Source organism: Mizuhopecten yessoensis, unplaced genomic scaffold, assembly GCF_002113885.1.
Source record: "Mizuhopecten yessoensis strain PY_sf001 unplaced genomic scaffold, ASM211388v2 scaffold9331, whole genome shotgun sequence".
NCBI classification, from domain to species: domain Eukaryota; kingdom Metazoa; phylum Mollusca; class Bivalvia; order Pectinida; family Pectinidae; genus Mizuhopecten; species Mizuhopecten yessoensis.
Genome location: NW_018407994.1, coordinates 634,708 through 661,124, shown reverse-complemented (window position 1 = coordinate 661,124; position 26,417 = coordinate 634,708). Strand labels below are relative to the sequence as shown.

The following is a 26,417-nucleotide window of genomic DNA, read 5'->3' as shown; positions in this document are numbered from 1 at the left end:
TCACACATATACATTGAACATCACAAATATACATTGAACATCATAAATATAAATTGAACATCACACATATACATTGAACATCACACATATACATTGAACATCACACATATACATTGAACATCACATATATGCATAGAACATCACACATATAAATTGAATATCACACATATGAATAGAACATCACACATATAAATTGAACATCACACATATACATTGAACATCACACATATACATTGAACATCACACATATACATTGAACATCACACATATACATTTTATGTCACATACGCACATAAGAAACAAGATAATAATAAAGCATCAACAAAATAATATTATAATTGAAAAATCGATGAAAATGTTTAAGGAAAGAATTACATGGACGACACCCGCCCTTACACATTGAACATCGCGTTTATAAACGGGAAGCTGACTTCCATTACATCCAAATTGTTTCGTCCTTTATACTACCTACAACTTTTACAAAGTTAATAATAATTGACAGAGATTTATTTTAATTCTCACCGAGAAACAAAACTTATGATAACAAGGGGAAGCATGTGTTAGTGCTAACATACGATGAGACATGAGTTACCTGACATATCTAGAGATTGTCATGTCACACATTTACATATCTAGCTGTGTATCGTATACACAGTGACACATTCACACCTATATAACTTGCTTGATTCAATTCATCAGCATGCGTAACGTTGTAATCGTTATTAACATAGTCGTGAAATCAGGCCACAGACCAGATAACGTTGCTCAGTTGGCGTCACACGAAGGTAGTGAATCTTTGTTTCGTTATGAGAAGACTTTTGATGGCTTTGCTGTCGATAAGTGAAACTTTGTCAACTCGAAACGACGAAGGGATTTTGTCTAGTTATATCAAAATGCCTACCTGACAAATGTGAAACTATTTTGGCGAAAGGACATGATATGTGGTCAGCTGTCTGTGCATGTATTTCAGGGTCATAGTTCAAACGGGTAATATTGACGTCATGCGATGTCAATTTCAGTGTCCGTCCTCGAGAACAATTCAATATATTGCTGTAATTTGTCGTCGCCTGACGCCATTTAGTTGATTAATTCAGTTTCACTACAAGGAAGGAAATAACACTGTTAATATGACAAATCTGTACGTAGATATGCCTAATTAAGTCCTTGTTAATTTCACATCATAAATATGGCACAGATTTTCTTTATAATATATATTAATCTTTCAATATTGAAGACAAAATGAAAAGAAATCGAAGAGCAGGTCATAAAGAGACCATGTACCTTTAATTTAAGCTGATGTGATGATCATAAGACCAGTACATGGTGAATAAGACCGTCGCCAACCCTTTAACTCATTCCCCCCTACATTATCAAACTGGATTTACCCAGTCTTTGATATGGTCAAGGTTCAAATGTGACTTTAGGGTTGAATATGTAAGCATATCGATCTCGGCCGGGTATCAGTCTGGAGGAATGTTTGCTTATCAGGTAAACAAACTCAATGGAGTAAGTTAGGACATAGGTGCAGTCATATACAGACGATCCTATACGTGAGATTTATCATTTCTTATCATTTGACAATCACATACAGGTAACGAGATCTCCTACAAAACATGTAGTGACCTGGTACCCACGAACTACAGAACACAAATATCGTTTTGACTTGTCGATATGACTGTCTGTCAGATCAATACGTGGTTTGTTCTTGACTCAATATACGTTTTTTTTTATCTGCATTGTTCACTAATTTACTATATGTTGAAGACGTAATTATTTCACAATGAGTTTCCAAAAATAATTTAACAGTCACTGTTATGTTGAAATCAGTCGAATCACATTTTTAAGCTTAACTCCATGTCTAAAATATCATATCAGGTGAAATATCGGACTATTTAACTGATACTGAGTATTGAGCTAACCTCCATGTTCAAAAATACCTTATAAGGTGAAATATCTGACTATTCAACTGATACGGAGTAGTGGAGTTTACCTCCATGTTTAAAATACCTTATAAGGTGAACTATCTGACTATTCAAAACATACGGAGAAGTGGAGTTTACCTCCGTGTTTAAACTACCTTATAAGGTGAACTATCTGACTATTTAACACATACGGAGTAGCGGAGGTTACCTCCATGTTCAAACTACCTTATAAGGTGAACTATCTGACTATTTAACACATACGGCGTAGTGGAGTTTACATCCGGGTTTAAACTACCTTATACGGTTTCCAAGTAAAACTCCATGTATGTAATACCTTATAGAGTGAAATAACGTATCGCTGAAATCATGTGTATTTTAAGCTTAACTCCCATGTTCAGAAATACCTTATTTAACTGATATGTTCAAAATACCTTATAAGGTCAATCTACTGGCTCACCTGTTGCCTATACACATATACAAGGTACACTCGAGTGTGATGGAATGGTTTAACAATTCAGACACGGGGCACGATATCACAGAGACTTGCGGTTTAGACATATTTCTACATACTTAAAGCAACGGACAAACAAGAATAAACAAAATATGATAACGATTAAGTCTAATTGATCGGACAGAAAAGTACGAAAATAACTATTATATAACGCAAGGATTACAACTAAATTTGGTTAATGTTTTTTGTTTAAATATTTGTTCGATATCAGACCCCTGTGTAAGGAATGTACTTACGTACATGGTGTGTGTATATATAGATATACAGGTCGTAAGGTTATGTCTAAGACGGTATTTATTTTACCGATTTAAGTTTAACAACAGAGCTGTGAGAGGTTTATCAAGCGTACACGTATTTTAATTGTTATTTCCTAATGCCTATGTATTCTCATTTGAGATCAAAAATACAAATATAGTGGTATACCACGTATGCCAAAATGTAGTTTTGGTGTACGAGGTTCCTAACTTCCCAAGTCAATGGTACGCATGTTTATTACAGAGTAAACACACGAACATTAATATTGATTTAAAGGATATAATATTTTTAATCCATTTTCAGCTTATTGGTTTAAAATCATCATGCCATAATGAAACACAATGGAACACAATCCTAAATGATTACTGGTGACCTACGTATACATTAACAACATTTTGACACACTTTAATCATTACCATTACCATTCAATAAGCTATTATTTAAAAAAAAAAAAAAAAAAAAAAAATGTCTCAGATTTATAAGATATTCACAAAATTAAGGGGTGTTACGCCCCTTCTGTTTGAATAATAAACTGTGTGATGTTGTGAGTTTCGGTTGTATCAAGCACATATGTGTGGTTCATGCAGTACTATGTTTTAGCCATTGAAGAATTTTAAAACCACATTAAGATGAAACATTTTTGAAAAGTGGAAGATATATGTTTAGCACAAAGGTATACTAGCCTGGTCTGTCAATACACCCATAAAAAAATCTATGGATGTATTGACAGACGAGGCTATAGTACCTGTATTTAGTATGCATAACATATGCAAGTAAAGTCAGGTCATTTCTTCAGGCAAGTTTTGAAAGTTTTCTTCAGTCGAACCTCGATCAGTGTCCTGATCCGTGTAATCTGCACTAATCAATAACTGTTCAATGTGCACAGGACGAGGTCGATAAGCGACAGGATGTTCGCACACATCCACAATCTGGTTGGACTTTTAGAACGGATATGATGGTCCGGCTAATGATACAGTGTAAGGGCTCTTTAGGCTAGGCCTTGATCAGCGAACTAGGTCATCTAACTTAATTATAACACCGAAACAGGTGGGAGGTGAGATACGCCGTATTTATTCTGCTCGGTGGAGACTGGTAACAGAGTAAACTTATCTCGTTTACTGCCAGGAGATATAAGACATGTATAAGGTTACACGGTGTTCTGTAGTTTATATATATAAAGTATATGGATTAACTGTGTTCTACACAACACAGGAAATACAGCCTATTTACTATGTAGACGTTGCTACCCTTGGCTCATTGGTTACACACATGTGCAGCTTACAAGCGGTTAAATGAGTAATACACACACACATACACACATATATATATGTGTGTGTGAACTGTTGTCAGACGACATAAAAGATGGTTTATAATGAGTGTAACTCACATATGTGTCATTTTGGACGACATCCAGAGAGCTTGTTAGTTATGGGCTGTCCCGATCACTTGCTCTCTGGACTGTTATCTGTGATAATCTGGGTCGTTTTTATTAAAATATAACATAGCATTACTATTTCTAAAATATTTTATGTAAAATGATTGATCCATATTATGCAACGTTATGCTTTATGCCATATGTAACTGCATATTTTTGAAAATGTAGCAATGTTATTATGATATATAACACCCAGGCAAACACGATATTGACTTGACATGTAATGTTGGCAGTTAAATGGTCCAACATTTTACACGTGTGTAAGACATCGTCACACAAAGGGACGTAGCAAGCCCCTGTTAGCGGGTCCAGGGCAAGGCCTTGGTGGGAGACTAGGAGGTACAACAGACAGTATGTGTTTTCCGTTTTGGTTTGATTCTATAGACAGCTACGCGCCCTGGCGTACGTCGCTCAAAACACAGGGACATGAGAATTTGGGCCTTAACCGAGGTGTTTCGATTAATTTTACCCGTTTTAAAGGGTTAGATCACAGGGTCACGTTACAATCACACATATGCTATACTGATATGGGTCACAACACACATAAACATACACAAGTTAGATCAATATTCGTTGAAAAAAATGCTACCCCCAATATGGTTTATACGAGTGTCAAAGTCTTAAGTATATGTTACTCTGAACAGTTCAGGTCCAATTTTAGCTGTAATAAATTCTCAGGTCCATGTGGTTCCAAATTGTCAGATCTGCATCTGTATCTAAAATGTATCCGGGACTAAATCGGGACTGCGTATCCTTAGATATGGTCAAATATAATTGTCCTTAAAAATGCAGGATGTATGGGTACACGGTTTGAAACATCCTAGAAGCAGTTACCCTGCAAAATACTGATATCGTCTACTCTAATGCTACCAGAATATAAACCTCTCGACGCTTCAAAAGCTACACCAAAAGGATGTGATTGGTGGTCCACGTCTACCATAGCCTGTGTCCAGTCGTTACAATTTGACAGCTGTGTGGTCCACACAGGTGCCCGCAATAGTGAAACTCCCCCGAAGTTAACTTGGGTGAGGAGAGAAAGTGCCCCGGATGACTGCGGACATATTTGATAGGAAAACTTCACACAACGAGGGATGGACGTGGTCATCATTGGAGAGGAAAGCCTTGCCTTATCTCCAGCATATTTACCTCCACCGTCAAACTCAATGTAGTAGCCTGAAACACAGAAACAGCAAATATAGAGCATTTCAATATGATGATCTTGGTAACTCTATAATTTACAGCAAAGTTATATATATCTAGTCTAGCTCGTATTTCAAGTAAACACTGCATATAGGAACTCGCCTCCTATAAGCACAACGACACCAGAACCTGTTTTATTTGTTCCACACCACCGATAAAGTGACCAGTTGTCTTAAGGTAGAAATGATAGTTGAAACCAGGGAAAGTTTTAATTGCCTTAACAAATATCAGAAACATCCTTAACTACTGTACAGTACAACTGGGAAAGAAACAGCATCATCAAACAAGGATAACAATTACAGAAACTGAGGAGACATCAAAACAACGACAGAAACTGAGGAGACGTCACAACAACGACAGAAACAGAGGAAACATCACAACAACGCCAGAAACTGAGGAGACATCGCAACAACGACAGAAACTGAAGAGACATCACAACAAGGACAGAAACTGACGAGACGTCACAACAACAACAGGAACTGAGGAGACATCACAAAAACGACATCAACTGAGGAGACATCACAACGAGAGAAACTGAGGAGACATCACAACTACGACAGAAACTGAGGAGACCTCACAACAATGACAGAAACTGCAATGTAGGGTTATAACCTCTATAATAAGACACCTACCAGGTTCGGCAGTGTGGGGGTGCAACCTCTATAATAAGACACTCACCAGGTTCGGCAGTGTGGGGTGGTAACCTCTATAATAAGACGCTTACCAGGTTCGGCAGTGTGGTGTTGTAACCTCTATAATAAAACACTTACCAGGTTCGGCCGTGAGGGGTTGTAATCTCTATAATAAGACAATTACCAGGCTCGGCAGTGTGGGGTTGTAACGGAGACATCACAACAACGAGAGAAACTGAGGAGACATCACTACAACGACAGAAACTGAGGCGACATCAAAACAACGACAGAGACTGATGAGACATCACAACAACGACAGAGACTGAGGAGACATCACAACTACGGCAGAAACTGATGAGACGTCACAACAACGACAGAAACAGAGGAAACATCACAACAACGACAGAGACTGAGGAGACATCACAACTACGACAGAAACTGAGGAGATATCCCAACAACGACAGAAACTGAAGAGACATCACAACAACGACACAAACTGAGGAGACATCACAACAAGGATAGAAACTGAGGAGACATCAGAACGACAGAAACTGAGGAGTCATCACAACAACGACAGAATCTGAGGAGACATGACAACAACGACAGAAACTGAAGAGACATCACAACAACGACACAAACTGAGGAGACATCACAGCAACGCCAGAAACTGATGAGACATCAAAACAACGACAGAGACTGATGAGACATCACAACAACTACAGAAACTGAGGAGACATCAAAACAATGACAGAAACTGAGGAGACATAACAACAACGACAGAAATTGCAATGTAGGGTTATAAACTCTATAATAAGAAAATTAACAGGTTCGGCAGTGTGGGGGTTGTAACCTCTATAGTAAGACACTTACCAGGATCGGCAGTGTGGGGTTGTACCCTCTATAATAAGACATTTACCACGTTCGGCAGTGTGGGGGTTGTAACCTCTAGAATAAGACACTTACCAGGTTAGGCAGTGTGGGGTTGTAACCCCTATAATAAGACACTTACCCTGAGGAGACATCACAACACCGACAGAAACTGAGGAGACGTCACAACAACGACAGAAACGGAGGAGACATCACAACAACAGCAGAAACTGAGGAGACATCGCAACGACAGAAACTGAGGAAACATCACAACAACGACAGAGACTGAGGAGACATCACAACTTCGGCAGAAACTAAGGAGACATCACAACAAGGATAGAAACTGAGGAGACATCATAACAACGGCAGAAACAGAGGAGACATCACAACTACGACAGAAACTGAGGAGATATCACAACAACGACAGAAACGGAGGAGACATCACAACAACAGCAGAAACTGAGGAGACATCAGAACGACAGAAACTGAGGCGACATAAAAACAACGACAGAAACTGACGAGACATCACAACAACAACAGAAACTAAGGAGACATCACAACAAGGATAGAAACTGAGGAGACATCAGAACGACAGAAACTGAGGCGACAACAAAACAACGACAGAAACTGAGGCGACATCAAAACAACGACAGAGACTGATGAGACATCACAACAACTACAGAAACTGAGGAGACATCGCAACAACGACAGAAACTGAAGAGACATCACAACAACGACTAATTGCCTTAACAAATATCAGGAACATCCTTAACTACTGTATAGTACAACTGGGAAAGAAACAGCATCATAAAACAAGGATAACAATTACAGAATCTGAGGAGACATCACAACACCGACAGAAACTGAGGAGACGTCACAACAACAACAGGAACTGAGGAGACATCACAAACAACGACAGAAACTGAGAAGAAATCACAACAACGACTAATTGCCTTAACAAATATCAGAAACAGCCTTAACTACTGTACAGTACAACTGGGAAAGAAACAGCATCATCAAACAAGGGTAACAATTACAGAAACTGAGGAGACATCGCAACGACAGAAACTGAGGAGACATCACAACAATGACAGAAACTGCAATGTAGGGTTATAAACTCTATAATAAGACAATTACCAGGTTCGGCAGTGTGGGGTTGTAACCTCTTTAATAAGACACTTACCAGGTTCGGCAGTGTGGGGGTTGTAAACTCTATAATAAGACAATTACCAGGTTCGGCAGTGTGGGGGTTGTAACCTCTATAATAAGACACTTACCAGGTTCGGCAGTGTGGGGTTGTAACCTCTATAATAAGACACTTACCAGGTTCGGCAGTGTGGGGTTGTAAACTCCAGTCAAATAAATCGTCTTTGTCGTTTGTGTACAGACATGTGTTACCACCGTTAAAGCTACAGCGAAGTTTTACAGTATCTGCAATCATACAAGTGGAATGAGATTAGGATATGGATTAATATATTATATAAATTTCAAAAAAATGTATCAGTATCCTTTTCAGCAATTTAAAATCCAAAGGTTCAAAGTCCCAGCATGTGCCACTACTCCGACGATACAATTAAAGGTGACTGATCGTGCAAATATGAGATTTTGTAATATTTTGATTAAAGATAAAAATGAATTGCTCCACAGCCTAACTATAAAATAGACAGACTTTTATTTCAATCGTCAAAACACATATACCACTGTTCACCAGCATTGCAACCGGTCAGGTTTTTTTATCTCTCGAACCAAACATATAAAGCTAACATGAATCATTCGATTTCTGTTATGATATATTCAATATCGACAGGGTAACCATTGGATTTCGAAGATGCATTTTTCTGCGATATTGTAATAATTAAAAAGTATTTAGCACATATAAAGCGCAGTCTTACAATTATCAAAATAATCATCAAACTTTTTATGAAAAAATGATGTAAACGATTTGGTGTGATTAGAAATCACCTTGACAATATCCATCAGAGAACATGACGTCATCGATGGCCACGCCCACATTTTCGCGAAATCCTCTCACAGCGACTAGGTTTACTTCTGTGACATCATCGTCGATAGTGATGTGCGCAACATCCCATGAACTAGAAAAAGAGGATATTTCGGACAGCGTCCGGGTCACATCCGGTGTCACATGACCAATAATCTTTAGTTTGATGTCGGACTGGGCTCCATAGAAGAAGATTGCCAATGACATGCATTTAACTTCTTTCTTCAAAAATGGAGGGATTTTCAGAGTTGCTTCATGATGTGACGTAATCAGGCCGGTTGGGTTTTCAGCGTACAGGAAATGCCCTGTAATGAAACAAGTACTATCTTGGGGTTGAAATATTCCTTGTAATGTAAAGCGCTGGGGGAAAGATGAGGCTTGAGCAAGTCTATCAATGAACTCACTATATGGATAACGAGTTAGAAATGTAATTAAATTTGCAGCAATTATCGGCATCAAAATAAACAAGGGATGCCTGAACTTTCAATAGTTTTGCTCTCTCCAATGGCTGATGATGCAACAAAGAAATAAACGTAAAAAAAAATCTCAAACTTTATTTTTATATTTATTTATATTTTTATATTTATTTCAATGAGCAAATAATGTATAATATCTATATGAGAATTCAATGCATTTAGTATAAAACTAGTAATATTTATTTTAAAACTTTTGAAATAATAATTGAACTATTCAAAATGAATAAAGCACATTCCATTGACACTAAAATGATCATATACCAGTAGCGTTTCCCAAAGTGTAGTCAAATGTAGGGTCACGTGACCTCCGGGTCCACATAAATCCGTCCAGAGAAACGTCAATATGGCCACAAAGCCCCGGCGTTTCATATGTGCAGTCGTGTTGTCTTCCTGAAAGGAAATAAACCTTCCGTTCCATATGTACGTAACCATCCTCGATAGTCCAGGGGTTACGCTCAGTAATCATACGTATGTAAGTGAAACCCCCAAAGTATCGAGGATGGTACTTGTCCATAAAATATGTGTGTGTGTAAAATAATGTGTAGACTTACATACTGTTGTTATGGCACTACAATCATAAAGTACATATATCGACTTAATTCATGTATACATAAAGAACAGCAACATTCGACTACTTAGTATATAATTTTCCAATAAAATGTCTTAACTACTCGGATAATTGAAAGGGGGATTTTATTCTGACATTGCATCTTTTAATAAATGTTATTTCCCAATTATAGCCTACCTTCGTACATTTAATCAATCAAATCTTATACAGAATGCATTATCCTGCACTAGTTAACCTTTTCTAATTATTTATTGTTCTGTTTCATTTTCTTAAATGATAACTTTTTGGTTCGACTCTTACAAGAGCCAAACACAATTATGTATAACACGGAAAAACATGAAAACAAAAGAAATTAAAAAAAGCTCTATACACAAAGCATTAAGTATTTTTTTTTACTTCTTATATGAGCAAAATGTTTAACAAAGTATTAGAGCTTTCCAACATAAATAACAGGAAGTTTAACACCGGCTATAAGGACCATACCATTGATAGGATAGTCCAGCAAAAACCTTCGTCTCTTCAACGGAGGAAGGCTGGCTTGATTGCTTCATATGAACGATGTACCAGATTTAACATAAATTTTAGATACTATGTCTATATCATATTGGACTGAATTCTCACCAATATTGTAAAGCTATTGTTAATATTATTGATTGTGTTGCTTTGCATTGATACGTACTGCCTTTCACTTCACCATTTAAGTAAAAAAAAAAAAAAAGTAGAAAATAACGTTACTAGTATTATTACCTGCTTGGAGCAGGTGTTGGCAATTAAGTATATAATACCTTGTCAATATCTTGACATTAAATAGTTTCGGCGTTTTAAATCAGTAAATAATAACTATTACTCTTGCTGTAATGTATAAATGACACAATACTTCNTGCATAACCATTATATGAAAGTTTCAACGAATTTCGCTGGTTAATTACGAAAGTGTGGAGCCACCTTAAGAAAAAGTATAACACGAAAGTAGAATACCGCTGATCGTTCCAAGGGAAGTAACTCAAAAGCTTCTGTGACTATAATTCCATTTACCGCCCAAGTACTAGCACCGTAGCTGCCTACTCAAGTAATATATGGAGAAAAGTTTATGTACGTAATATCGTCATTATTCCTTTGGCAGTAAGCGATCAAATAATCGTTTTGACAGATAATTACACTAGATAACAATGCACATGTAGTTTTCGTTTGAAAAAGATGGAATGTCTTACCGCCGTCTGCTGTAATGCCTGTAATCCAGTCTCTGTATTTGTCCACTCTTGTGTAAACTCCGGGTTTCTTTGCCTGGCCACATGGGGTCTCACCCCAGCTGGTGATTCCAGCCAACACCCACCTGTCTGCGCTGACCTTACACATTAGCGGCCCACCACTGTCACCCTGTAACCATGGAAACGGAGATCAAAATTTGATTTTTTAAAGACAAATAGTATAATGTTAAACGAACAAAGTCCACGTGTTGAATATGTTATACAAGTGCACTGCTTATTTTGATCCAGCCATTAAACAAAAATACCCATTTATAAAAAAAACAGGCTCTTGAAAATGCTTGAACTAATCACAAATTTTGAAATAATTAAATCACAATTCACGAAGTTTGACTAATTTACAATGTGGACACTTATGGGAAATAAAACGCAATGTATCATATTCTAATAAAATCATACAACACCAGCATTTGTGTTTTATAAATGAAAACAATTCCTCTCTCGATACAAATATCTTCTCTGTACATCAGGGCCCATTTTCATGAAACCATTCTCATGATCAAGCATGGATTTTGTGCTCAAGTTTAATTTCTTGTTTCAGTTATAAATTATTAAAAAAAAAAAATTTAAGTTTGGGATACAAATTGAAGAGACTCATAGCCGAATACTGTTTTCAATATCTAAAATTAACTTTTTGATCATTGACATGTGTCTGGTAAGTTACTTGAGCACAGAACCCATGCTTGAGCACAGAATCCATGCTTGAGCACAGAATCCATGCTTGAGCATGAGATCGGTTTCATGTATACATACGAGCCCTGGACTATATCGTGTCAAATCGAAGCCACGTGGTAAGCTATCGGATTGCTTTCAAGTATAAAAACCTGACCAATCTCCAGACTGATATGGGATACCTGTCTTTGGAGGATTATAAACGAATTAAACCAGAACTTCAAAGCCTGTCGATATAACCGTTACGCTGCCACGCGTTTCCTTAGATCTTCATCAAGGACACCAGGCTTTTCACTTGTTTTATCCGTAAAGAATCGCGGGAAGAGCCTCCGATTTTGTCACGACGTATATAAAGGGTGCAGAGAAGCTGTGTGTACGATGAAAGGAACCACAGGATGCACTTTACCTTGCACGAATCAATCCTGCCGAGGTCGTAGCCAGCACACAACATCGTATCTTTAAGCTTGCCCTGGTACGAGTCCTTACATTTTGAGTGTGTCACGAGCTTCATTTTAGCGTGGTGCAGAAAATCAGGCATAACAGTAGAGTAGTAATCTGCAGCAGGTAAAGCAAATTAAAGTTAAACTTCGATAAAAAAAAAGGGTCTTCAGAATAATAATGACTTTAGTGTTGATTAACAAATACGGCGAAAAAAGCAGCATGTGCCGAGAAATGTAGGATTTGTTTTTAATTTTTAATTTGTTTGACGTTCGTTTCATCTTTGCATTTCTTCGTGTGTGTTTCTGATATAGGTTTAATTCCGTATTATAGACTTTACAATGTTTGTGGCATTTTGACGTATACTCACATCCTTGATTTATACTTCATATCAACATGGCTTTGTGATGCAGGTAGACTTGTTTATTATATACCCAATATTAGGTATAATTGTGAGGAACGGTCACTTCCTTATTATATACGTTACATCTGTATGGACTTTTGAGGATTTTTTACATCCTTGATTGATACTTTATATCACATGTGGCTTTGTGATCTAGGTAAACTTATATATACCCAATATGACGTAGCTTTGTGAGGTGTGGTTACGTCCTTGATACATATCTAACATCTATGTGGCATTGTTATGTATGTTAACTTCCGTGGTGTAAACGTTAAAATATGTGGTTTTGTGAGTTAAGTTTACTTCCCTGTTGGAATAGATTTAAGTTTAGTGTTGTATACAATAATACATAAACCATGTTTTCCTTTGTGTAGTGGTAAATATTTATATTTTGTACACTGAAAATGTTTGCAGGAGTTTAACTTCGGTTCTTTTGAAAATCTCAGGAAATACTCAGGAAAAGTCATGATTGTAGACATCAGAGCAATGGGCTGATAAATGTGACTGGTGAATTTTGCAGCTCATTGAGATTTTTTTATCAGTACGTAAAAAGTATGAAAGTTGTCGTACTGGTTTGTGTTATTCTCCCCGTCAACAAAAAAAAAACCATTGTGTATTGTTTTTGTTTTTTTGTTTTTTTTTGATCGACTCGTATAAAGCAATATCTCACCTGATACTGAACGTACACCCCAGCCAGAAACGTAGCAAATGGAACTTCCTGTGAGTGCGTACGACTCCGTTGCTAGGCAAAGGGGCTTCACGTGGTCGGTGAAAATAACTGGTTTTTGCAACCTTAGCAGCGCAAGATCTGCCTGGTAAATGAAGTTATTATCTGGATGTATGATGACCTCTGTGACCTTAAAATGTACGCCGTCCACTGGGTTCATCGCAACGGAACCTATCATCACATTCAGAAGATATGGTCTTGCTGCTACTCTAAAATACAAATATCAGAGTGTGTAACAGTGCTTCATGATATGTCGATTTAAGATTTTGTATCATACCTCTATTTATATTTGAAATGAAAATGAATAGCAAGTGAAGAATTTCATGATTGAAACATTATTGTGGCATAAAAACGAGAGAAAACGAATTTTTGCACAATGTATACTACATTGTACATAAGTAGATTGAAAGGTTCCAAAAAGTAATAAATGAACGTAATGCTGCACAAGTAGTATTCCGTCTGCGTATTCCGTCTGCGTATTGCAGAGTTATCTTCTCTTGGGAGCAGGTGTTGATCGTTACGTCATTGGTTTGTGTGAGAAAATTACGTCGTTTTCTCAAAATTGATGACGTTACTCTCACAAACAAGTGACGTAACAATCAATACCTGCTCCCAAGAGAAGATAACTCTACAATACGCAAAGACAGAATATACGTAATAGTGTACATATTCATTGAAATTAAAAATAAATTATCGATTTATTTTATTGATTTAACAACTAAATCAACCTCACTTACGACTCGATACAGTGGCTAGCTGTGGCAACCCACTGGTGTCCAATAAGTGTGCCGCCACAAATGAACTTCTGGCTGATTTTAATGGCAACCATCCACGGCCACTGGCCCAGGAAAGACTTTGTCCCCCCTATGATATAGGGCGTCATCAAATTCGGACTTCTTCTACCACAGACTGGGAACATAAGGAGTTCATATTTTGTAACGCACTAGATCTTATAGATGAAAATGTTAACGTAGTATTAACGCTTAAAATACAGTACACAGGAAAATGTTATCATAGTTTTAACGTTTAAACAACTGTACACAGGAAAATGTTACCATAGTTTTAACGTTTAAAATATTGAACACAGGAAAATGTTACCGTAGTTTTAACGTTTAAACAACTGTACACAGGAAAATGTTACCATAGTTTTAACGTTTAAAATATTGTACACAGGAAAATGTTACCGTAGCTTTAACGTTTAAATAACTGTACACAGGAAAATGAGATTATGAGAAGTTCTTTTTCACCTTCATCAGACAAATGACAAATGAAGCTTTTGCACACAAAGATGTTAAAATGCTAACAAAGCGTAGCTGAACTGAGTCATTTCGGTACATATATAACAACTATTGTACATACGTTTCCAGCGTAGCCGAAATCGACATCGATTTTGTGGACAACTCGTACACATTTTACACCTTTTGTGTGCATACGCTTCATTTGTCTATATCGTACTAGTCATCGAAACGTCACATAGAAAGTTTTATTGGTTGTGTAAAAAGAACTTCTCATAATTCATACTTACCAACCTGAAGTAAATGTTTAGAAAAGATCCTAATAGAAATATTTCATTTGAATTGAATTTAAAATGAAATTATTTTTGACATCATTGAAGTGTTTTTTTATTAACCAATAACTGAACAGTTGTCCATCACGATCTATACAACATAATTTGCTATGCGTTCTTTTCTGCATCTTCTTTATATTTAGAACATTATTTATTGTTTATCCTTATATAAACATTTTGTAAAAGTTTAAATTACATACATTTCCATTGAAGTTTTAATTTTGAATATAATTTTGAAATATTTGACATTAACGTAATAAAGGCAATTTTACCATTATTTCCGCATTGGAGTTGTACTTTCTGGCCGCTGTTACAGGTGACCGTTGGTTCGAACATCGATTGTATCGAGTTAAATGCCAGCGGTGGGTCATCCTTAAGCGTCATAAACACCAAGTTATTGGTGTTTACTGGCGTCATCGTTATAGAATCACTGCAATTATAATATTCATTTTCAAACAAGAATATGCAATACAGATACTTATGTTTAAACGTTTTCTGGTAAATCTAAAACAAATTATACATCGATAACATCCTGAAGTTAGTATAAAGACACAACGCAGTGTCATCACAGAACCTGAGAAAGGGCTAAACATGATTATAAAAAGGCATAACGAAATGAACTGAGGAAAAATACCAATATAACAGGAAAGGCACATGAAGGAAATTATATCTGTCCCTATCCTCGATATCCAGGGGTTACGCTTACTTCCGCTCTCTACACCCCTGGAATAGGTCATAGAAAAATTGAAGGCACGAAGATAGCTGTTTGATTTGTGTCAGGTAAAAAAAACCCTGACCAATCGCTAGGCTGATACCTGTCCTTTGAAGATTACAAAGGAGAGACACCCGACTTCAAAGCCTGTCAATTTTTACCGTTACGTGACCGCGAGATTATTTTGATGAATATCAAAGGATCGAACTAGCATTCTTGTCTCATCAACAAGATGGCGCACACCGAGCCTTCAATTTTGCTATGACATATTCCAGGGGTGGAGAGAGCGAAAGTGAGCGTTACCCCTGGATATCGAGGATGACCTGTCCCAACAATCTTAAACTCGTCTTTTAGAATCTCTGCCCTGTTTTGCAAAACAAAAGAGAATTCTACTGAAGTTTTTTTTACTATCCAGTCACTTCCCCTTAAATCTGTTTTGGATATAACTGTAGCGCTACTTGGCCAGGATACTTTCGTGGTAAGGCTATCCTTAGTCAAATAAAGTTGACACATAATATCTGGCTGGAAATTTGGACATGATGCCGATTATATAACATGCTTTTCATGATCAAACCTCTCTGTTAGAACTTATCTTTAAATATTTAACGGGTATCAAAACCCCACATCTATCCAGACATTTCTGATATTTACATGACTGCTCTGCACTGGGAGTAGATGACGCTAGCATGTTACTACTGAGGGAAGGATATTAAGCGGTCGTGAAGATGTAAAGGCGTTACATTTGTCATTAGTCGTGACTTCCATGGGCATATAGTATATAAGTGAAAAGATAAGAAGCTGAAGAAATAAATGTGTCTGGATGTGAGAAATTATTAATGTATTTATCTCCTTTCTAAAACTAAAAAAAATTCAATAGACAAGTCAATCACATAATCTGTATCAAGTTAAAATGTGCCCGTTTTTATATTTACTTTTTATATTTATTATATAATATATTTGTATATGCTTTAATAGAATATATTGCTGATTGAAACTGTAATGAGTAATAACAAACCAGCATACCTACATATTACGGAATACAAGCATAACAATCGCGGGAGTCGTGGAAATACAATTTTAAATATGACAGATCAATAAATAATGAAACTTTTGTAACGAATTTTTTTATGAAGCATGTTTGTCACGTTACATTTCAATAAGATTTTTACCTGAAGACGAGTTGTTGACATATGACGTCACTTGCGTCTGTACTCCAGTCATCACTGCACACCGGATACCACTTCGAGTGATACATAACCCGCACGGACTGATCGGCAGTTCCTATGGAAACTGAACCAAACAAAATAGTTAAGTATTTTACTCAGAATCTTGTTTTAAATTCTTCTTCAAAGCTGACATTTTGTCATTTGTTTCATTAATGCATAATATTTTTATTGTTATAGTTCACTTCTTATTTCACTCTTTGCTTTTATAATATGCTCCGTTATATGCAATTAATACTTGTAATCGTTACCATGACATGGACTGTTTGCATTATGCTTAGAAACAACAAGTTAATTGTAAGAATTCGATCTTTTTTCATTCTGACCACGAGAGTCAGGCTACATACTGCAGTTGTGTTCGTCCAAACCCTCCGCACAATCGTCGTGTCCGTCACAGCGTAACAATTCAGGAATACACTTGGCATTGCCACAACGAAACTCTCCAACCAGGCACATTTCTTATGAAACAGAAGTTATAATCACCAATAAGAATGACCATCATAAACATAATTTTAAAATAAAAATACTCGTTAGTGTTTATGAAGATTAAATCAAAAATCGAATTGAGATTATTTAAGAACAAAACACGAACGCGAACTTAACTTATGTCGCCAAATATTATCGCTACTTGTTAAGCACAAATAACAGTATAGTGTTAACCAATACAAAATTGCAAGACCGCTGCTTTTAGGAATAGAGCACTTCCTTGGCACATCTCTCCATTATTTTAGACAGGCATATAATTTATTTTTCAGAAAACTTGTTCAATTACTTGTAATATCCTTGATGAATCTAATATGATATCGTGCGAATGCAACAAATGTTTGTCAAAAGTATTTAAACTTTCAAAAATATTTTCAATCATGTCACATTACAGAGGAACTCGGTGTTTTGATATGTTCCATGTATGGTTTGATATGTTTGAATTGAACAGTTTCATAAATGTCCTGTAAAAATTATGTGTGATTGTCATAATCAAACATTCATATACTGATAATATATCTTCCTAAATATGACCATACATTATTGATGACAAATTTCGTTTGTGTATTTATTATTAATTACTTTAAAAGACTGTCCCTTGCCCCTGTAGGACCTCGGATCTATTATTTGCTTTCTATAAACTGTTTCTCGGAAATTAACGTAATCTAAAACCAAATTCAACACACTCTTATTTTATTTTAAAGTGCTTTGATCTTAATTTTGCATGTGACACTCATTTGAAAACATCTAACTGCAATGGCATATCTCCTTATTGTAAAGGACCACTTATTTGTATGTCATTTCAAGTAGCTTGCTTCAAATGACACTGGAATGTTGTAATGACCTTAAACCTAATGCAAACAAACAGTAACATAGAAATCTTGTAATGAAGTTAGGATATTTTAGGATTGAGAAAAATCTTGAAAATAACAAAAGCATAAATGTTATTTTTAAGAATTTTCTTTGAAATTATATCCTACACTTTGCATTGGAATTGAACAGGAAAGCCAATATCATTTTCATAAAATTATTATTTTTGTACTCGCAGATGTGTTAGGTTAGGAAATTATCCAATCATTGTAATATGCAAAACTCAAGCCATTTAAAGTATTTTAAGAAGAAACAGGATTTTCCGAAAAATAAAGAAATACTCTTTTCCAGACTTTTGAAGAAGGAACCGTTTTCAAAGAAAATTAAGCATCGATATTGTTGATACTACTCCAATTTGTCTCCATGAAAGATCAACTTTCGATATTGCTTTGTTGTCCAATAACATAGACGATTGATTTTCAGTAGGATGTGTTTGAAGTAAATACCATGCATCATACATATGTAATGTTTTTGTCAATTATAATTTTGTTTTTGACTTACGACATGACATTTCGTCCTCCGCGCCGGTACAGTCAGCCTCCCCGTCACATAACCACTCCTCCGGTATACAAACACCGCTGTTACAGGCGAACTCTCCAGCAAGACAAGATGGCGGCGGCATCACTTTATTAACAGATACAGGTTTTTGATGCAGAAGTTTCTCAACAAAAAGAAGATTGAAGTAGCACATCCTCCTTCTTATGAAATCTCTGCTTTACATTTTTTTATTAGCTATTCCTGAGACTTTCACAGTCTAAAATACTACTTTCATTTAGACGGAGTGATACATTTGAACTATATGTTGTTCAGATATAAAATGGAGAATATAATATATTGAGCTTTTCAGTCATTTATGTCAAGATGTAATTGTAAAAGAATGAAGGCAAATACCAAAAGAACTTCCATAGTGCACCAAACAAACTTTACATGAAAATCAAACTAAACCAGGACATGTTCCAAATATTTCCAATATTCTTTATGATATATTTCAAACCTTTTGTTATCGTTGTATAGCTAGCTATAAATCCGCTTTTCTCCACATCATTGTTACTAAGTAGGGAGAGGAACAGGACGTGAGAGGATGACGTCACATTATCAGGGATATTGCTTCCACAAAACGACGCCAGTATTGGGCCAGACGACGTCGATGCATCATGAATTGTTACCCGATCGGCATTACAATTAGGGTCGGATTCAAGGTCAAACTCTACGAAGGTCAATTCAATCACCTTTAAAAGGATCAAAACAACATTATTGAAACAGTATACATCACTTTCACATTGGAAGGCGATACTATATTAATTCGTTTACTCATTAGTCAGATATCGATATTTACTTTACTGGTAGATAATATTCCATACTGCCATTACATTAATTCTCCAATAGAACGAAAATTTCAAAAGTCTGATATAGTTCTGCCTCTATTATAATTTTCCTCTCGCCCTTTTGGCCTCCGTAAATGATGGTAAAATCGTCATGAAGATGAATCCTACTATTCAGCTTACTTTACACATTATTTCAACCGCGAAGAAGGACAATATCATGGGACTTAGAAAGATCTTGCCGGATGAAGGATGGATATTTCAATTGCCGAAATTTACCCAGTATTAAGGTTAAATGGTTCTTATACGTTCACAAAACTACGATGAATGATGCACTTTGCAGTGACACTTATTAGTAGAAAACCTTCTAAATATTATCTTACATGATTGTCTCCGGCGATGATAACCCATTCACACGTAGCATTGCTCGGATAGGGATTACCATTATCCCTACCAGGTGATTGTATAATCCCCGAGGGCAGCGTGTGAACCTGAGGGACTCCCCGACATTCTAATGGTAGACCCGTCACACTCGTTGCCGTTGTTGTATGCTGGATTGGTGGAATAGATGTTGGTATCGTCGTCGCTGTCGTTGTTGCCGTCGTCGTTCCTGGCTTCAATGACATAGTTGTCGTGGTTGGTGCTTGCGAAGATGATAACTCCATTGATGTTAGTGCTTTGATCGTTGTTGTTTCTTCAGTTGTGCTTAATGACGTCATCGGTTTTGTCTGTTTTGTTGCTGTTATTGTTGTTGTTGCTGCTGTCGCTGTTGTTGCTGTTGCTGCTTGTGTTGCAGATGACGTTGTTAGAGACGAGGTGGTAAACAATTTAGTTGTTTTCGAGCTTGTAGGGTTTGGTGTTGGTGTGACCTTGACTGAAGTTGATACCGCTGGAGAGTCTGAAACAAATAGAAACAATGTTTTCAATGACGACGATGAAGATTTTTTTTTTTCAAAATACATTAATGTGATATCCGTAATTAAAATCTGGAAAATCGTATCATATCGTTATTTTTATACATGCGATGAGCAGTAAGAACGTTTTGTCGAAGAACGCTACCTTGTATAACTGTCAATTTGGCTTTGAATCCCTTCCGTGGAATAACATTATCAGATGTGAAGTGAAAGTGAAGATAGTTTGACGAGCTCTGCAGCGGTTGGGGTATTGCGTTACCACAAATTTTGGCCAGAAGAAGATTGGAGTTTGTCGTAGGTCCGTCATAAACTGACAAACTATCCCAGGAACAGACAGCATTTTCTTCTATATCCATATCTATAAATTCCACTGATATAGCCTGAAACAAAACAAACCTATGAAAACAAAAACGTTTTAAGTGTTTTATCACTCAAAGCTTAACATTTCAGTGACGTAATATACTTAAATGAGGCTTAATGTTATGATCCATTATCCTTAATACAACGTAGAAAATAAACTTTATAAGATTTACCTGACTTTGTGATGCATTCAGCGTAAGGTAACACTGGACATTGGTTGGATAGTTGCCTAAACCATAATTAGGTGACGTGACGAACATCCCCTCGGCGGGGATGTGTACTTTTGTCTTCCCTCCACATAGCTCTGTGACGGCGTTAGTTGATTTGGGGGTACTCACTGTCATTGGTAACGTTGCTGTCGTTGACATATGTGAAGTCGTGGACGTTTTAGAGGAAAGGGTATTAGTGGATAAGGTGAACGGATTAGTAGGTGTAACTGTAGTCATGGGCGTAAAAGAGGGCGTGGTTGGTATAGTCAAGGGCGTGGTCTTTGTCGTTTGTTTGGTGGTTGGCGTGGTTACAGTTGTGGTCGTTGGTACTGTTGTGAACGTGGCCGTTTGTATAGTTGTTGACGTAGATGTGGGTGTGGTCGTCGATATTGTTGAAGGCATGGTGGAGGGCGTGGTTGTTTGTATAGTTATCGGTGATGTTATTGATTTGATTGTTGGTATGATAGAAGGCGTGGTCGAAGGCGTGGTCAAGGACGTGGTTGCTGGAATAGTCGTTGCCGTAGTTATTGACATTGTTGTGGTAAGCGGCTTGGTTGTGATAGTTGGTTTTACTGTAACAACTGAAATGACAGAGATTATCAAATCAGATTATTTTTTATGTCTTTTACAAAACTTAATATCATACAGTTGTGGGACCGCACAACGCACCATAAATAGCGTGCGCACACCGTGCATACATCGTTTACACACCGTCCGCACATCGTCCACACATGGTGCGCACAACTGTGCGATTTAGCAATCGTTCGCCCCGTTGTGCGCTTCTCTCCGCACAACTGGGCGATTTGGAATCATTTTTAGATCAAAATTACGGAATGACAAAAATACGGAAGGCTTGTATGCGATAATGTACACTGTGTATATATCTGTAATTTCTCATCAAAATAATCAAGATTATACAATTTCACAATGCGTGTTACACAGTATTACAGCGACCGTTAGGCTGTCAAGAATGGGTTTGGCTCCAAGTCAACAGAACAGGTAAATAACAATTTTATGAGTGTCCGGAGTTTTACCTGACCAGTGCCTGACACACAGAGCTGATATGCGATACCGTTTGACCGTAATGAATAGTATTTGTTATTTGCATTCGTTCACCTTCACCTGGATTTTCACACCCCCGGCCTTACCCGTCGAGTTACGTAAATGCCCCAGGCGGGGAGAAAACTACGGTCCAGGTACATGTACAAAGTGGTTATGTTTACCTGTATATGGGATTGTGTTGTAATTTTACATGTGTCGATTAAGTTTGTTTAAAAACACAGAAAACACAATTCCTAAATATAAGAATATAAAGACAGAAAGATAAGTTTATAGATGTTGCTAGAATATAGAAACATACGTAAACATCAAGTTTATATGTTTAAACACGAAACCGTATAAATTGTTAAGGCATTCCTCAATTTACACCAACCACGATTGTTATCGCACAACGTCCGTTCATCGTGCGCACATATGTGCGCAAGCAATGCTCGTTCAGCTTTTTAATCGTTCGCCCATCGTGCACACACCGTTCACACACCGTGCACACATCGTGCGCACACCGCACATCGTGTAACGTTGTGCGATCCCACAACTGTATAATAAACAAATATAAAATGATCAAAACACAATAAAATTATCCTTTTGTCAAATGTTCACTTTTCCTTTTTTTGCCATGAACGTACTTCTATGTGACAGATTTGAACGTTATCATTACGAAGCGAACAGACATTGGTTTCTATTTCACTTTCCTCGAACATTACAAACTTAACTGATACGTAAAATATCCTGGACAAGCGGGAAAATTGAAAAACATTGAATGGTCTGTGCGTGACATTTTCCTTACTACAAATGGACTTGATAAATCACTTTATCCACACCGATAATTCCTCACTCTCGAACGGTTAAACATTTAATGAATAAGTGTATGATCAATATATCTATACTACTCTAGTGTGTTATCGAAATTTCCTATTCAATACCTGGTAAGTATTATTATATACCTACGGATCCCCGTACTACCGGCAAAAGTTCTAACTAAGTAATGGAAACATTTTTTTTCCGACATGACTAATTCCGTCTTTGCGTATTGCAGAGTTATCTTCTCTTGGGAGCAGGTATTGATTGTTACGTCATTGGTTTGTGCGAGAAAATTACGTCGTTTTCTCAAAAATTGATGACGTTACTCTCACAAACAAGTGACGTAACAATCAATACTTGCTCCCAAGAGCAGATAACTCTGCAATACGCAAAGACGGAATAGCTTTGATTAAACATTTTTGAACAGTGTTCTGAGTGTAAAAAGAAATCAGCGGGGCTCAAACCGGGACTCGACCCCTGGACTTCAGATTGTTATACTATCGCTCTAACCGATTAAGCAACCTGGTCAACGGAAGTGTACAAGCCCATATATCAAAATAGAAGTTAAGGGGCGTTTACCGCATACAGGTAAAACCAGTGCAATGGAACAGGGATCTTTCAATTCAAATATGATAATATTTGAAAGAACACATTCCAACAATATCAAGATCATAAATACCTTCAATGACTGATAGCACTAAGTGGAATCCGGAAGCCGTAACAATACTGTCCGACTGGAAAAGTAGATACAGCTTGGAGGAGGTCGAATACAGATCTGTTTTGGTGTGGAGGCCACAGTAAACACCCAAAAGAGGTGCATTAATATCAGCACCGTCGTAGACTCTCAGACTGTCCCAGCCACACGAGGAATGATGTTCCATATTTAGAGTAGTAATGTTCATCTTCAGTAACTAGAAAAAAATAAACCAAAGCGTCATCGATAAATGTCACTTAATGCAGATACTAAAAGACAACATAATGAAACCAAGCGGTACTAAAATAGGAGAGACAAAATGAACCTACACAAGACGCAGGTACACCAGTGGTGAAAGTGTGTCCGGCATAACACCTTTTACGAAACATCTTAAGTGTAAAATTGATAGAGAAATACTTAAAAGTACTTAATATAGTATCTAAGTAACGCTGAATGTATAAGAAAACTCAGAAATGCTTTTTTTATGATAAAAAGAATCAGCAGTATTATCATGAAAAAACCAATGAAAGTAACACAGGGATTACCAGTCTATACGTATTGCGTACCTGATGACCACTACTCCTTATCAGAAGACCACATTGTGTATTGACAGGGTATTTTTTTCCGTTACCAAAATTTGGTGAAAACACATCTGCAGATTGTTTAACCTCCAATATCTGCATGCCATTAGTGGCATTACACATGTGCAGTGACGTTGTTGGAGGAATCGGTGTAGTAAGCATTGAAGGCGTTGATGTTGATTGGATATCCGTCGTCGATGAAGTTTCCGGAGGCAAATTGGACGGCGATGTCAATTGCGAGGTCTGATCAGATACAGACGCAGTTGTTGTAACATTATCGTCAGCAGTAGGGGAGGAGGTGGAGTTCATCTTAGACGAAGTTAAAGTCGAAGTGTCAGTAGTTGGCGACGTGGAAGATAGCTGTACTGGAGTAACTAAATCAGCTTTAGTTGTACTGTCAGCAGTGGTTGTGTCGTCAGATTGTTCTGAAAATAAACAAAATATTTTTAAGTGTTAAAAAATTCTTTCTTTCTGGGGCGATGTATGAAATTATTTCATGAAAAGGAATCATCGTTACAAGATAATAAGACCAAATAAATAATTCTATATTATGAATATCGTTTTATGTTTACGTATAAACTCATATAATATGGTATATTGCAACATCATGATATGATAATGAAATTCCATCTCAAACTTCAATTGAAAAGTTTGTTTCTGTAATATTCGCAATGATCGTTTGCTAAAATACTTAATTCAATTATCATTAACATGATTTTGTTTTTGAAAATCGTCAATTTTTTGTTTTTATTTTCATTTTTGATCATCAATCTCATATGATGTTGCGCATTAATGCCATATAGTCCTGTCATATGATTTTTAGAAAATTATCCACTATTAATGCTTTCGTTGTTGATAAATCTATTTTAATACATGACCAAAACTCTGTTCTGAATAGCTCAGTAGTTTGGTCCACTGTATCGTCATCACCAGGTACCACAATGTGGACTACACTGTCGTTCTTTATGAACTTAAGTCACACCTTTTTCTGTTGAAATGTCCAGTTGGAATCCTTTATCAGGTACGATATAGTCGGACACAAATTCCAGAAACAAAGCAGTTCCACTGCTGTTAATAGCCACACCAGATTTGACTCCACAAAACATTCCTATTAATGTTGATGTCTTAGACGGACCATCGTAGACAGATAATCTGTCCCAGGAACAAGATGGATGGTATTCCACTTTGAAATCTAAAACATTTATATGAATTTTCTGAAAAAAAAGAAAGTTCCAAATTAAGAGCAAAATATGAAGTAACACTTACTTATGAATAAATGAAAATGACACAGAATTTGTCAAAAATCACAAATTATTTTTTAACATTTAACAAAAATTTAAAATATGTATAATTTCTAATTTTGCAGAAATGTTTTATCAATAAAAATGTTTATAATATACTGGCAAATCTTTCGTTTCGTTTCCAGGAAAGAAAATAATTGCAGTTGCTTCAGTCGAGCCACCAGTGTCAATATATTATTATCAGTGACGTCACCATCCATGCAATCCACATACAAAATTTCCAGAAAAAAAGTAAATGGTTTAAACTATATATGCAGTCTCTCTTGAAACGCATTGCATTTAACTCTTTTTCATTTTATTCTTAACTGTTACCTAACCTCACTACTTACCCGATTATTCAAAGCTTCAAGTTTCAATCCGCAAGTGACACTGACGGGGTAGGTTTTTCCTGGACCAAAGTTTGGAGACAAAACTATAGCTGTTTCTTTCACAAACGTTTGTTGTAATCCATTATCTAATATAATTAGATTATTGTCTGTGAAGGGTTCAGGTACTGGCGTTGTCACGTGATTCGTTGTTGTAGGTACAACTGTTGTCAGCACGGGGGTGGTAGTAATCAGAGACGATGTAGTAGGTACAGTTGGTGAAGTTGGCAGCCATGTCGGTGCTGTAATACAGAGACGACAATAATTGGTGGAGGTTAGGGATGGCCGTCTTAGATGTTACAAGGACGATAAGCAACATACAAACAAATATTAAGTATGCATACTAATACATTTTTATTGTTGATATAATGATAATTTATTTTATTGACAGAAAAGAATATGCATAACATAGTAACAAGTTGACTACTAATATATATTCCCTTTAATACAGAGACGAAAGAAACTGGTCGAGATTAAGGATGGCCGTATTTACATAACCTTAGATGTTACGGTGACGCTAAACTTCGTGCAAAGAAATAACAAGGGTTCATACTAAATCGGGTTTACTCATTTGTTTTGTAAACAG

At 36.7% G+C, this 26,417-nt stretch overlaps 2 protein-coding genes across 2 annotated transcripts in view; both read right to left on the bottom strand.

Annotated features, from left to right (window-relative positions):
* Positions 1 to 218: 218 nt before the first annotated feature.
* LOC110457836 (enteropeptidase-like) lies at positions 219 to 20,301 on the bottom strand. The gene is made up of 14 exons (XM_021509276.1): positions 19,931 to 20,301; positions 19,220 to 19,454; positions 18,727 to 18,849; positions 17,220 to 17,330; positions 16,819 to 16,939; positions 15,210 to 15,367; positions 14,108 to 14,279; positions 13,314 to 13,579; positions 12,209 to 12,357; positions 11,077 to 11,242; positions 9,559 to 9,687; positions 8,785 to 9,126; positions 8,146 to 8,253; positions 219 to 5,296 (listed from the first exon to the last, which is right to left on the bottom strand). Exons 1-14 carry the CDS (start codon positions 20,264 to 20,266, stop codon positions 4,944 to 4,946), a joined length of 2,769 nt encoding a protein of 922 aa, XP_021364951.1. The 5' UTR covers positions 20,267 to 20,301; the 3' UTR covers positions 219 to 4,943.
* A 19-nt stretch (positions 20,302 to 20,320) lies between these two features.
* The window catches only part of LOC110457823 (cubilin-like), a gene marked incomplete at its 3' end in the record, with an annotated part of 33,473 nt that continues 27,376 nt past the window's right edge, over positions 20,321 to 26,417 (bottom strand). The window contains exons 9-15 of the mRNA XM_021509249.1: positions 25,796 to 26,073; positions 25,148 to 25,379; positions 24,151 to 24,590; positions 23,570 to 23,801; positions 20,995 to 21,611; positions 20,607 to 20,841; positions 20,321 to 20,445 (exon numbers count right to left, since the gene is read on the bottom strand). Coding sequence (XP_021364924.1) covers positions 20,321 to 20,445; positions 20,607 to 20,841; positions 20,995 to 21,611; positions 23,570 to 23,801; positions 24,151 to 24,590; positions 25,148 to 25,379; positions 25,796 to 26,073 — 2,159 coding nt within the window. The remainder of the gene's footprint in view (positions 20,446 to 20,606; positions 20,842 to 20,994; positions 21,612 to 23,569; positions 23,802 to 24,150; positions 24,591 to 25,147; positions 25,380 to 25,795; positions 26,074 to 26,417) is intronic.

Coding starts and splice junctions, on each gene's coding strand:
- LOC110457836 (XM_021509276.1), bottom strand. CDS start 20,266: ATGACGTCATTAAGCACAACTGAAGAAACAACAACGATCAAAGCACTA. Junction 19,455..19,930: donor TCATCGCCGGAGACAATCAT/GTAAGATAATAT, acceptor ATCCTTTTAAAG/GTGATTGAATTGACCTTCGT. Junction 5,297..8,145: donor ACCCCACACTGCCGAACCTG/GTAAGTGTCTTA, acceptor TCTGTGTTTCAG/GCTACTACATTGAGTTTGAC.